This window comes from Narcine bancroftii, chromosome 12, assembly GCF_036971445.1.
Source record: "Narcine bancroftii isolate sNarBan1 chromosome 12, sNarBan1.hap1, whole genome shotgun sequence".
Lineage (NCBI taxonomy): Eukaryota > Metazoa > Chordata > Chondrichthyes > Torpediniformes > Narcinidae > Narcine > Narcine bancroftii.
Window position 1 is genome coordinate 29,027,768 of NC_091480.1, and position 12,849 is coordinate 29,040,616.

The window sequence follows — 12,849 nt, forward strand, 5'->3', positions numbered from 1 at the left end:
TCATTCAATGTGCTTGCTAGTTCCGCATTTTCATTTACAAAGCACGGGAGGTCAGGCACATGATGGAGTGCATCTGACCTGTTGTTCCATCTCTGGACTCTCCACCCTTCAAGCTTAAATACCCTGGCACCACTAGTGACACATACAAAACATTGTTGGATGAGAAAATTAATGTGATTGCTTTTGGGAACCATTAAAATCCACATCCCAACAGAAGCAGGGCTGGAAAGAAAAAGAACATCTCTCCTTATGTAAAGCCGTCAGTTTAAACCATTGCAACATCTCAAAGAATCAAAGAAACATACAGCTCAGAAGTGGGCACTTCTAGGTCACTTTGTTATCTAACTGTGATGCTAATCACATGCATCTGTGTTATCCTACATCCCTCTATGTCTTTCATCTCCAAGTACCCGTCCAAATGTCTTTTAAGATTTATAATTATATCTACTCCACTATGGTAGCTTGCTCCAGATATTTATCATATGAAAAACATTTCATATTCTCTCTCACCGTTTACGTACCCTTAAGCTCTAGACTCCCTACACCTTGGGGGAAGAATGATTCTATCTACTCTCCTCATCATTTTCTAAACGTTTATAAGATCATCCTTAGCCTCTTACATACCAGTGAGAATAAACCTAGTCTATCCACTTTCTCCTTATAATTATATCCTTCCAGTCCTCGCGAATTCTAAGAACAAGCAACCTGGTTTCTCACCAGCCCAGCTACCATGGAACAGAAATTTCATTTGGGCACATTTAAAGTGATTTTCACACAAGAAATAGAAATATGAATGGGAGAGATGAAGCAGGTCAGGAGGTGACTTACTATTAGCATAGAGCAGTGGACAGAATGGTCTGGTGCTCCATTGTGAATTTTGCACACTATGGAAAGGATTATACAGTGCTTTCCCACACTCTTGGAATTCCTACAATACTGAACTACTTGCATTTAGCACCAAGCTTTCAGAGCTCACCACTGGCTTTTACAAAAAAGATTGTGTCTACATGATGTGGATCTCTGAAGGCAAACTTGCTGCTCAAAGTAGGATCCAAGCTCAGTGGTGATGACTTGCCACAAGACAAGGCTTTCCACATGCAGATCTGATCACAGTGGGGATGGTGGGGAAGATGATGTGGTATGGGGGAGTGAATGGGAGACAGATGGGAACATGAAACGCACAAAGAAAAAACTTTATAGACCTCACACGTCATACCTCCTGCCTTAGAAAACTGTCTCTATGTTGAATGGTTCCACCATGCAAAAGCAGTTAAGAATTATTACAAACATTGAAACAAATGCTAAAATGTATTTGAAGTACTATTATAAGACAAAATGCAAACACTGTTTAAATATTTAAATGAATTAAATAAATCTAAATTAACTCAAATTTCAGAATCAGAATTTATTGTCATGAACAAGTCATGAAATTCAGTGTTTTGTGGCAACATCATAGAGCAAACATATAAATTATGACCATCTTACGACATTATTATAAAAAATAAAATAATAACATTGCATGAAAAGTCAGGCAGTGTCTTTGGTTCAGATTATTCAGGAATCTGATGGCAGCGGGGAAGAAGATGTCCTTGTGCCACTGAGTGCTCGTCTTTAGGGTCATGTACCTTTCCCCCAATGATAGGTTTTTAATGCATATTTCTCATTTTCAGTTGGAAGGTTGGGGTCTAAGTATTTCCACAACTTCTCAACTGGGCATACACTGATGAAGAGCTGCTAAGAAGATTCTAACCTCTTCTCTGGACAGTCAACAGCAGGAATCCCAAATTCATGGAACTTAGAAGGGATAATGCCAGTGGCAAGCAGAACTACCATCACTTTTCTGGAAAATCTGCACCACTGATCCCTTGATCTCAATGCCAGCAGGGCAATCTGAGGAGCTTTTACCTTCTCTGTGTTTCGTGCATTGAGGAAGGCTTCCAAACGCCTCATCTTTTCCAGCTCAATCTCCCGAGCAATTAGTTGCTTGGCCTGGTAGGTCATTGGTCTCCGAGCGGGAAGGTCAGGAAATCGGCACACATCTTCCACATTCCTGTGACACAAGGTTCCATCAGATTAACAGCATAACCAACAAAAAACAGTACATCATGATAGTTATTCATCTTGTACAGTACCTTCTGTGCATCTTATTTGAGCACAAGTGTTTTCTCTCTCACATTCTCCTTGCCCAATTCAGAGTTCAGCTTCACCATTGCTAGTGGTTATATCTTCCGCTGCCTAAGCCTGGAGTCTGGAATACCAAACCTCCAGCATTTTGTGCTGCAATTGAAAAGCTGTGATCAAGTGTTTATTAATTTGCCCTAATTTGTGAGTTAAGGAGGGAACTTGCAGATGTTGGGATTCCACTTGTTGCCAATGGCCTTCTTCATTGTAGAGGTCACAGTTGGGACGTGCTGTTGGAGAATCTTGGGTTAGCCACTCCAGTTCCTTGTGTAGCTGGGACAGCTATTATCCACTCTGATAGAGGTCTTTTTGGGTTGATCAGATGCTAATTAAGTGAAATGAATGGTCAAGCTTCTTAATAGTATGGACAATTACTCTCAATTCACCCATGGAATACTGCTCTATCTGGACCAAAGGTGTGCTGTGGTTCAGGATCAAGTGGTCATGATGAAATGCAAATTGGGCAGAGGTATGTGGATGAAAGATTGAATCACTTTGCTGGTGGCTGAGAGGTAATTGGATTGGATTTGCCTTTTTTTGCTCCAGTATACTCTGTTCACAACTTTCATAACTGTCATAATGAAACTAGTTTTAATTTACTGGAACAACATGGGTAGAGGCACAACTAGTTCTGGAGTACACGTCTATAGTAATACAACTGCGATACATCTAATCCAGCAGTCTTTGGGGTACAGAATTCTCAGTCGTGTCTTGACATCACAAGGACTGAATCGAAATGGCTGTGGGGGGCTGGCTTCTGTGATTGAGGTTATCCCAAAAGGAAATAGAGATAGATTTCTGGCTAAAACTGAATTGCATGCAGTTTAGCCCTTTGCTAAAGTGAGTGAAAAATAACCCTAACGCAGGCAAATTAAAAAGAATAAATATTGCATCTTTGCTATGGGTCAATTAAACCTCAGTGTGATAGCATACCATTAATGGCATAATCTTTTTAATATTACAGATGGAGATTCCAGAGATGTTTTGAAAGCATTTTGTCCAGATTAAGAAGGTTCCCTGTCAGCAGTTTTCTGATCATGAATATCAATGAGTTGAAGATCACAGTTGTCAATATATTGTGACAGTTGCAAGCTGTTCATATGACCTTGAAAGTACATTTGTGGGGTGGCTTGGAATGTGTCAGGCTCTTTATAAAAATAGTTCTGCATCAATAACCCAAAATAACCTTCAATTTGTGCTTTTACACCATAGTTTCAATAAGAGTATTCTGTTGAAGAATTTTCCCATTTATAATCAAATATCTCAATACCATTACACAGGCTCCTAGTGCTGATCCAGATTGCTCCGATATAGGTCAATTCTTATTAATCCTTTTAAATGTTGTCATGAAAATAAACATCTGTGAATATTTTTACATTCAACTTTACAGATATTGAGAATATTTAACATCAATTAGTATTCTTGAAAGACGTTAACTGTATTTTTCCAATGCAGGATCACTGGAGTTTTCTGCAAAAAAAATTAATGTCAAAATGTGCAAAATCCTGAATTAAATCCTCATATTTTCCAATTGTTAGAAACTTCATTATTTAATATTTCTAGGGTAGAATTTCTAATGACGTACAAGTATTTTTTTTACTTTATTCACTGAATGTCAGGTGATCTATTCTCAAAGTTTCACTCAAGTCACAGGCATTTGATATGATTACCATTCAGGATTCCAACTAAAGCTCTCAAACATCCCACTATTGTACTCGCAGTGATATCAGAGACAGAGCAATCATTGTACATGCAGGAGGCTCCCAGAAACAGCAGCATAGTTGTTGATAAAGAAGAACCAGTGAAAGTGCTATAAATACATTTTTAGAAAGCATTTGATAAGGCCTCACAAAGTTTATTGCAGAAAACAAACACACAAGGTGCAGGAGCTAACATGATGACAGGGATGGAAGAACGGAAACAGCAAGTATTCAAAGGTCAGTACTTTCTAGACATACAGCACAATCACAAGGCCCTTCTGGGCCATGAGCCCATGCTGCCCAATTACACCCAATTAAATTACAACCCCAGTTATGCTTTGAAGGGTAGGAAGAAACTAGAACACCCGGAGGAAACCCACGCAAACAGAGGAAGAACATACAAACTCTTTCCAGACAGCGCCAGTTTAGAACCCAGGTCGCTGGCGCTGTAACAGCGTTGCTCTAACCAGTGTGCTGCCTTGCTTCTTGTTGGCAAATTAGAATGTGGTATGGCATCAGGATTGGTGCTGGGGATTAACATTTTATAAATTTATGAGAATAATTTGGATGGAGGCATGCTGATAACAAAGATTAGTAGTAACATTTGTGAAGAGGACTTCAAAAGAACATAGGATAATGAATGAGCATGGCAAATAGCATGGCATGGAGTAAAGAGGTGTCAACATATGAAATTATCCATTTCAGTAGTTAAAAATCAGCATATTATTGTAATGGTAAGAGAGTGCAGAGGTCTGAAATGGTGAAGGATCTGGGTCTCCTTGTGTCTGTTTTGTTCTTTCTTTGGCTTGGCTTCGCGGATGAAGATTTATGGAGGGGTAATGTTCACGTCTGCTACAGGCTCTTGGTGACTGACAAGTCCGATGTGGGACAGGCAGACACGGTTGCAGCGATTGCAAGGGAAAATTGGTTGGTTGGGGTTGGGTGTTGGGTTGTTCCTCCTTTGTCTTTTGTCAATGAGGTGGGCTCTGCGGTCTTCTTCTAAGGAGGTTGCTGCCCGCCGAACTTGAGGCGCCAAGATGCATGGTTTGAGGCGAGATCAGCCCACTGGCGGTGGTCAATGTGGCAGGCACCAAGAGATTTCTTTAGGCAGTCCTTGTACCTCTTCTTTGGTGCACCTCTGTCTCGGTGGCCAGTGGAGAGCTCGCCACATAACACGATCTTGGGAAGGTGATGGTCCTCCATTCTGGAGATGTGACCTACTCAGCGCAGTTGGATCTTCAGCAGTGTGGATTCAATGCTGTCGGCCTCTGCCATCTCGAGTACTTCGATGTTGGTGGTGAAGTCGCTCCAATGAATGTTGAGGATGGAGCGGAGACAACGCTGGTGGAAGCATTCTAGGAGCTGTAGGTGATGCCGTTAGAGGACCCATGATTTGGAGTCGAACAGGAGTGTGGGCATGACAACGGCTCTGTATACGCTAATCTTTGTGAGGTTTTTCAGTTGGTTGTTTTTCCAGACTCTTTTGTGTAGTCTTCCAAAGGTGCTGTTTGCCTTGGTGAGTCTGTTGTCTATCTCGTTGTCGATCCTTGCATCCGATGAAATGGTGCAGCCGAGGTAGGTAAACTGGTTGACTGTTTTGAATTCAGTGTGCCCAATGGAGATGTGGGGGGGCTGATAGTCATGGTGGGGAGCTGGCTGATGGAGGACCTCAGTTTTTCTTCAGGCTGACTTCCAGGCCAAACATTTTGGCAGTTTCCGCAAAACAGGACATCAAGCGCTGAAGAGCTGGCTCTGAATGGGCAACTAAAGCGGCATCGTCTGCAAAGAGTAGTTCACGGACAAGTTGCTCTTGTGTCTTGGTGTGAGCTTGCAGGCGCCTCAGATTGAAGAGACTGCCATCCGTGCGGTACGGGATGTAAAGAGCGTCTTCATTGTTGAGGTCTTTCATGGCTTGTTTCAGCATCATGCTGAAGAAGATTGAAAAGAGTGTTGGTGCGAGAACGCAGCCTTGCTTCACGCCATTGTTAATGGAGAAGGGTTCAGAGAGCTCCTTGCTGTATCTGACCCGACCTTGTTGGTTTTCGTGCAGTTGGATAACCATGTTGAGGAACTTTGGGGGGCATCCGAGGCGCTCTAGTATTTGCCAAAGCCCTTTCCTACTCATGGTGTCGAAGGCTTTGGTGAGGTCAACAAAGGTGATGTAGATTCCTTTGTTTTGTTCTCTGCACTTTTCTTGGAGCTGTCTGAGGGCAAAGACCATGTCAGTAGTTCCTCTGTTTGCGCGAAAGCCGCACTGTGATTCTGTGAGAACGTTCTCGGCAACACTAGGTATTATTCTATTTAGGAGAATCCTAGCGAAGATTTTGCCTGCAATGGAGAGCAGCGTGATTCCCCTGTAGTTTCAGCAGTCTGATTTCTCGCCTTTGTTTTTGTACAGGGTGATGATGATGGCATCACGAAGGTCCTGAGGCAGCTTTCCTTGGTCCCAGCAGAGCTTGAAAAACTCAAGCAGTTTGGCATGCAGAGTTTTGCCACCAGCCTTCCAGACCTCTGGGGGGATTCCATCCATACCTGCTGCTTTGCCACTTTTCAGTTGTTCAATTGCCTTATATGTCTCTTCCCAGGTGAGGACCTCATCCAGCTTTAGCCTTAAGGGCTGTTGAGGGAGTTGGAGCAGGGCGGATTCTTGGACTGAGCGGTTGGCACTGAAAAGAGATTGGAAGTGTTCTGACCATCGGTTGAGGATGGAGATCTTGTTGCTGAGGATGACTTTGCCGTCTGAGCTGCGCAGCAGGCTTTGGACTTGGGGTGAGGGGCCGTACACAGCCTTTAGAGCCTCGTAAAAACCCCTGAAGTCGCCAATGTCCGTGCTGAGCTGGGTTCGTTTGGCGGGGCTAGTCCACCACTCATTTTGGATCTCCCGGAGTTTGCGCTGAAGATGTCTGCATGCGCGACGGAAGGCTCGTTTCTTCTCTGGATAGGACGGCTTTGCAAGGTGAGCCTGGTGGGCAGCTCGCTTCTTTGCCAGCAGCTCCTGGATTTCCTGGTTGTTTTCGTCGAACCAGTCCTTGTTTTTCCTGGAGGAGAAGCCCAGTACCTCTTCAGTGGATTGCAGTATGGCAGTCTTCAGCTGATCACAGAGGGTTTCAGGGGACGAGTCCGTGAGGCGGATTGCATCCTCGAGCTTTGCTTTGAGGTTTGCCTGGAAGTTTCCTCTCACTTCATCTGACTGCAAGTTTCCAACATTGAACCTCTTTCTGGGGGCTTTACTGTTGCTGGACTTTGGCTTGAAGTGAAGGTTGAGCTTGCAGTGAACAAGCCGGTGGTCACTGTGGCTTTCCGCGCTGGGCATGACCCTGGTGTCGAGCACATCTCGTTTGTCTCTTTCTCGCACCAGGACGTAGTCCAGGAGGTGCCAGTGTTTGGATCGGGGATGCATCCAGGTAGTCTTCAGGCTGTCCCTCTGCTGAAAAAGGGTGTTTGTAATGACAAGCCGCTGTTCTGCACAGAGCTCCAACAGGAGGCGCCCGTTGTAGTTGCACTTGCCATCACGCTTGCCCAGGATTCCTGGCCAGGTTTCTGAATCTTTGCCAACGTGAGCGTTGAAGTCGCCAAGGATGACAACCTTGTCGGCTGTAGGTGTGCGTTGAATGAGGTTGCGCAGATCAGTGTAGAACTTGTCCTTTTCTGCTGGTTCCGCCTGGAGGGTTGGAGCATAGACACTGATGAGGGTGATGCGACGCTTGTTTTGAAGGGGGAGTCGCATGGATATGATCCGGTCCGAGTGGCCTGTCGGGAGGTTTGCGAGTTTGGAGGCAATGGAGTTCTTGACCATGAAGCCTACACCAGATAGGCGTCGTTCATCCATAGGCTTGCCAGACCAGTAGAGTGTGTAGCCCGCGCCGCGTTCTTGGAGGCTGCCTACATCTGCAAGGTGGACTTCACTGAGAGTGGCTATGTCGATGTCAAGTCTGAGGAGTTCATGTGCGATGAGGGCAGACCGACGTTCAGGTTGGTGGCTGTCAGACTTGTCTAGCATGGTTCTGATGTTCCAGCATGCTAGCTTGAGTTTGTGAGCATCTTTTGAGGGGGAGGACGTGGACATGTCCTCGGGCTTGCGCAAAGGAGCTTATAGGAGGAGTGCAGTGAGCGCAGTACTGGTCCCACCCTTTACACCCATGGTTCGTGTGCCGTGGCCATGCAAGCTGGGATGTGGCAGCAAGGTCCTTGGGTCGTAGGTTTTATATCGGAGTGGCCTTCTCCTATGCAGGTTTCTTACCCAGGCTGGAGGGGCCTGCCTCCCCTCCTAGGTTGGACCATACCTGTTCGCAATCCAACCTGTTGGCCTCTGCCTGCTTCTCGGGGCCTCCGCCTGCTTCACTCTGCTGAGGCCGGGACCACCGCCTCCCCCTCGCTTCTGCCCGGCAGTTTTGTATACTGTGATTAAACGATGAATGGCCCCCTGCAGGGGGGTGGAGAAGAGGTGGAGGGAGGAAGAGGGAGAGAGGAAAAAGTGTATGAAGCTAATTGGATTTCTCTTTCATGGATCAATATTGTGTGCTCAGACTGGATTGTTTTGAAGCAGGGAAATTTATTATGTTTGGAAGAATGAAGGAGCAGTTTAAGATATGCGAGAGTACCAAATTTTGTTATTATCAGGTTATGAGAGTTTTACGTGAAAATTTTTATCAAGATCCATTATTGCCAGCAGGGACAGGAGTCATTGTTGTGTGATATAAAGAAATTTATTTCAGTAATGTATAGGTTGTTACCAAAAAAAAAGACAAGTACAATTGGATTGAGTTGTGTAGAGAAAGTATGAAAACCGCAATAAATGTGAGGTAGTTTGGAATAATATAATTTTATTCATTGGATTTTATTTGACACCACAAAAGCAAAATAAAATGAATCAGACTTTCTCGGATTTATCTTTCAGATGTGGACAGGAAGTTGGTACATTTTTGCATTCTTCTTGGCAGTGTCTCAAGGTTAAACATTTTTGGTTGGAAATAGGTAATTTATTAGAATGAATAATGGGGGTTAAATTTTCACAGGATCCAATGTTATTTTTGTTGGGTTAAAATTGATTATCTATCAAGTGAAGTTTGTCCAAATTGCTTTAGCAATAGGTAGAAAATTTATTGCTATAACTTGGAAGTCTGATACAGACTTGGGAATGAAGAGATGGCATGTGGAAGTTTGGAGTTGTATATCACTTGAGAAAATTACATAATTTAAGAGACAAATATCATATATTTAGGAAAATATAGAGCCCATATTTACAAACTGTGGGTATGAACATTTAAATGAATCTCAGACATTCTCTCTCACCCCTAAAGGTCTCTGTATATTAGAAGAATACTTACAGTAAGGAGTGCTCCTGTTGAAGATCTCTTGTCCCATTCTTTTTTGCTTTGAAGAGGGTTAGAGGGGGGAGGGTGGGAGGTTTATAGGGGGGAGGGGTTCTTTCTCTTTCATTCTTTTCTTTTTCTTATATATACCACATGTGTTTGAAATGGTATTAATGTAAAGTAAATGTATTTGTATTTATGTAAATGTATTTAAAAAGTGATGTACCACAAAGATCTGTGCTGGGATTGAATGTAGATGGTTTAATTGGCAAATATTCAAGCAACGTGAAAATAGGTGAGGCTGAAGATACAGCAAAGCTATCAACAGACTTGCCTTCCGAGAGTGCGGCAATGCAGAGATGGGATGTCCTGGTGCAGTTGTATAAAATTAGACTGCACATAAAGTATCCTGTACAGTCTGATCACTGCTCTCCAGAAAGTATGTGGTTGCAATAGGGAGGGTGCAGAAGAGACCAAGACAGTGCTTGGAGTTGAGGGCTGTAGTTGTAAAGAGAAATTGGATGGACTTGATTCTAAATGGAATATACAAAGGTGACATTATAAAGGATTTATATAGGATCAATATATAGAATCCTTTTCCCATGGCAGGGAAGTTTAGAACAAGAGGCAAAGGTTTGGGTGAGTGATTTAAAGAAGATCTGAAGATTCATTTTTACCCCACACAGAAAATGGTGAATATCTGGATCAAACTGCCGAATGAGGTGGTGGAGGCAGATAACACCAGTCTCTCTGAGCACAGGTGCACCACAGGGCTGTGTACTCAGCCCACTCCTGTTGATGTTCCTGACCAACAAATGGATCACCAATCCAGATCCACAGAGTCATCAGGTTTGCAGATGACACAATAATTGTTGGCCTCATCTGCAATAATCTGAAGATTAACTTGATTTGATATCTTGAGGAAAGGCTCAAACCCAAAATCTTGGTCATGTATGTTTATCTTTGCTGCACAAAGTACAGTTTGACCAGCTGAGTTTCTCTAGCATTGTGTTTTTATAGCAACAAAGATGAATTTCGCAACAGAGATGAGGTGAAAAATCTCATGATATGATGCAAAAATAACATCCTGAGTCTCAACATAGACAAGACAAAGGAGATGATTGTGGACTTTAGGACAATCAGGAACGAATCAATAACTCGGTAATGGAGAGAGTGGAGAGCACTAAATTTCTTGGAGTTCACTTAACAAGACACACATCTCCTCGCTTGACAGGAAGGTGTAACAGCAACTGCATTTCCTGTGAAGTCTGAAGCAGACAAAGCTACCGGCCACCATCATGTCAACCTTCTACAGGAGTTCTATCGAGAGAATCCTGGCCAGTGGCATCAGAGTTGCTGCAGAGAATTGGATCAGAGGTCGATCTATAGGTCCATAAGAGTGGCAGAGAAGATCACTGGGGTCTTCCTCCCACCCCCATCAACTTGATCTATTGGGATTGTTGTCTGAAGAGACACACAAAATTGTTGAGGATCCCTACCACCTTGCACACAGCATCTTTCAGCTACTCCCATCAGGAAAGAGATAGAGGAGGATCAGAGCCAGCACCAGCTGAGAAACAGCTTCTTCCAGCGTGGCAGTCACAATGCTGAACAACCAGAGGAACTGCTCACAGTAACCATCCTAGACTCTCATATGCACGAAACTGTGTGTGTTTGTGCACTTGTCTTATGTATAATTTTTCTGTATGTATGCTATGTCTGGTTGTGTGTCTGAGGACCAGAGAACACTGTTTCTTCAGGTTGTACTTGTGCAATCAGATGATAATAACTTGTAATGTTTTCAAAATGTTTAGACCAATACTTGAGTAGGAAAGGCAGAAAGTGTTATAGGCATAATGCAGGCAAATAGGAATAGCTTTGATAATCATTGTGGTTGGATGAAGTGGATCAAAAGGACTTGTTTCTGTGCTGTACAAATCTATGATTCAACTGGGGGTGGGCAGCCTTTTAATTTAGACATAAGGCATGGTAACAAGCCATTTTGGCCCATGAGTATGTACCAGGGGTGTAGGTTAATTGGGCGCATGGACTTGTTGGCCGTCATGACCTGTTACCATGCTGTATGTCTAAATTAAAAATTAAAAAGTTGCCCACCCCTGATTCAAATCAATGTGCCAACATCTTTCTCATTATCCCACTTCTGGATATTTCCTATTGCTACTGTCTCAAACGTATTTTTCCCAGCTTTAGTATCAATGCCTTTGTGAGTGATTAATATTCCTAATCCTTCCCCCAATACTCACTCTCTGAAGATCCAAATAACATTGAATGCGCAAATGCAAACAACAGAGCATTTCTGCTAACTCAGAGCTTTCTTCAATAAATGGTGTTTGTCTGGAAAAGTTGATCAGAGAGCTTGACTGAAATCAGAATACATGCACACCAGAGGCAGCAAAGAGTAAAACAAAAACCCATAATATACATGCATCGTCGAAGGAAAAGTTCCAAGTTGTCATGTCTGTAAGGCATTTGAAAATGAACAATAAGCACCGCTATCTCAAATGAATACAAGAAAACATTAGGACTGAGCATCAAACGTCAGGCCCAAAGCTCAATTGACTTCTCCCTCAGCACTTTTACTTTCTGTTTCAAGTTAGTTTTGGAGGGGTGGGCCCCAAGCTCTCTCCATGTACTGGGAATTGTTTTCAGCTATCCAGATATTTACTCAAGTTCAGAGCACCCACGGGATAAACAGATGATTTTTCATTTATTTAAGGTGCTTGTGAAAAATGACTTATTATCCATGATCCCATCAGCATTTGAAATTTAAGGCTTAAGATAATGCAGCAAATATAAATAACTTGTCTGTAACGGTTTCACATACCGGAGTACTGTTTCCATGGGACTGACTGGTCTGAAATGTGTAGCTACATTGGGTAAACTAAGTGAGCCAATTTTAACTACAGCCTGTACAATTTCTTCCAAGTTTACGTGTAAAGCACATACTGCATAATCTGCACTAGACAGATACTTCCAGACTTCTGCCCTTGCTAAATTACGAAGGCGGCTCACCAGCAGCGAAACTTCGTGAGGAGTTTGAGGAATTTGGTATGTCACCAGACTCTGCAAACTTCTACAGGTGTACAGTGACGAGTATTCTGACTTGTTGCCTCATTGCCCGGAGGAGACAGTGCACAGGACAGGAAAAAACTAAAACCGCCACCATGGACATCAGCCTCCACTCCATCAAAGATATCTACAAGATGCGGTGTCTTAAGAAAGCATCCTCTTATTCTCTAGGCCACGCCTCTTCACACTGCTGCCATCGGGAAAGAGGTACGGGAGCCTGAAAATGAATACCCAACAGCACAAGGATAATTTCTTCCCCTCTGTCATCAGATTTCTGAATGAATAATGAATCACAGACACTACCTCACTTTCTCTTCTTTTGCATTAATTTATTTATTTTTAAACTAATTTTATAGCAATATTTGCTCTGTAATGCTACTGTAAAACAATGAATTTTGTGACATCTTCATGACAATAAATTCTGATTCTGACGGTCTACTACAATAGCTCACTGATGCAATAAACCTCTTCTACCTTTGGACCAATACCAACTTCTATTAATAAAGCACCTTTAACTGACCCAAGATTCGTCACAGAAATGTTATCATTTACATTGACAATTAGTC

General features: G+C 43.0%; 1 protein-coding gene across 2 annotated transcripts in view; it reads right to left on the reverse strand.

Moving 5' to 3' along the window:
- Positions 1-12,849, reverse strand: part of chtf18 (CTF18, chromosome transmission fidelity factor 18 homolog (S. cerevisiae)) — a 91,572-nt gene that overhangs the window by 12,163 nt on the left and 66,560 nt on the right. For both annotated transcript variants that reach the window (XM_069904975.1, XM_069904976.1), the window contains exon 19: positions 1,906-2,050. In XM_069904975.1, the coding sequence (XP_069761076.1) occupies positions 1,906-2,050 (145 nt within the window). The remainder of the gene's footprint in view (positions 1-1,905; positions 2,051-12,849) is intronic.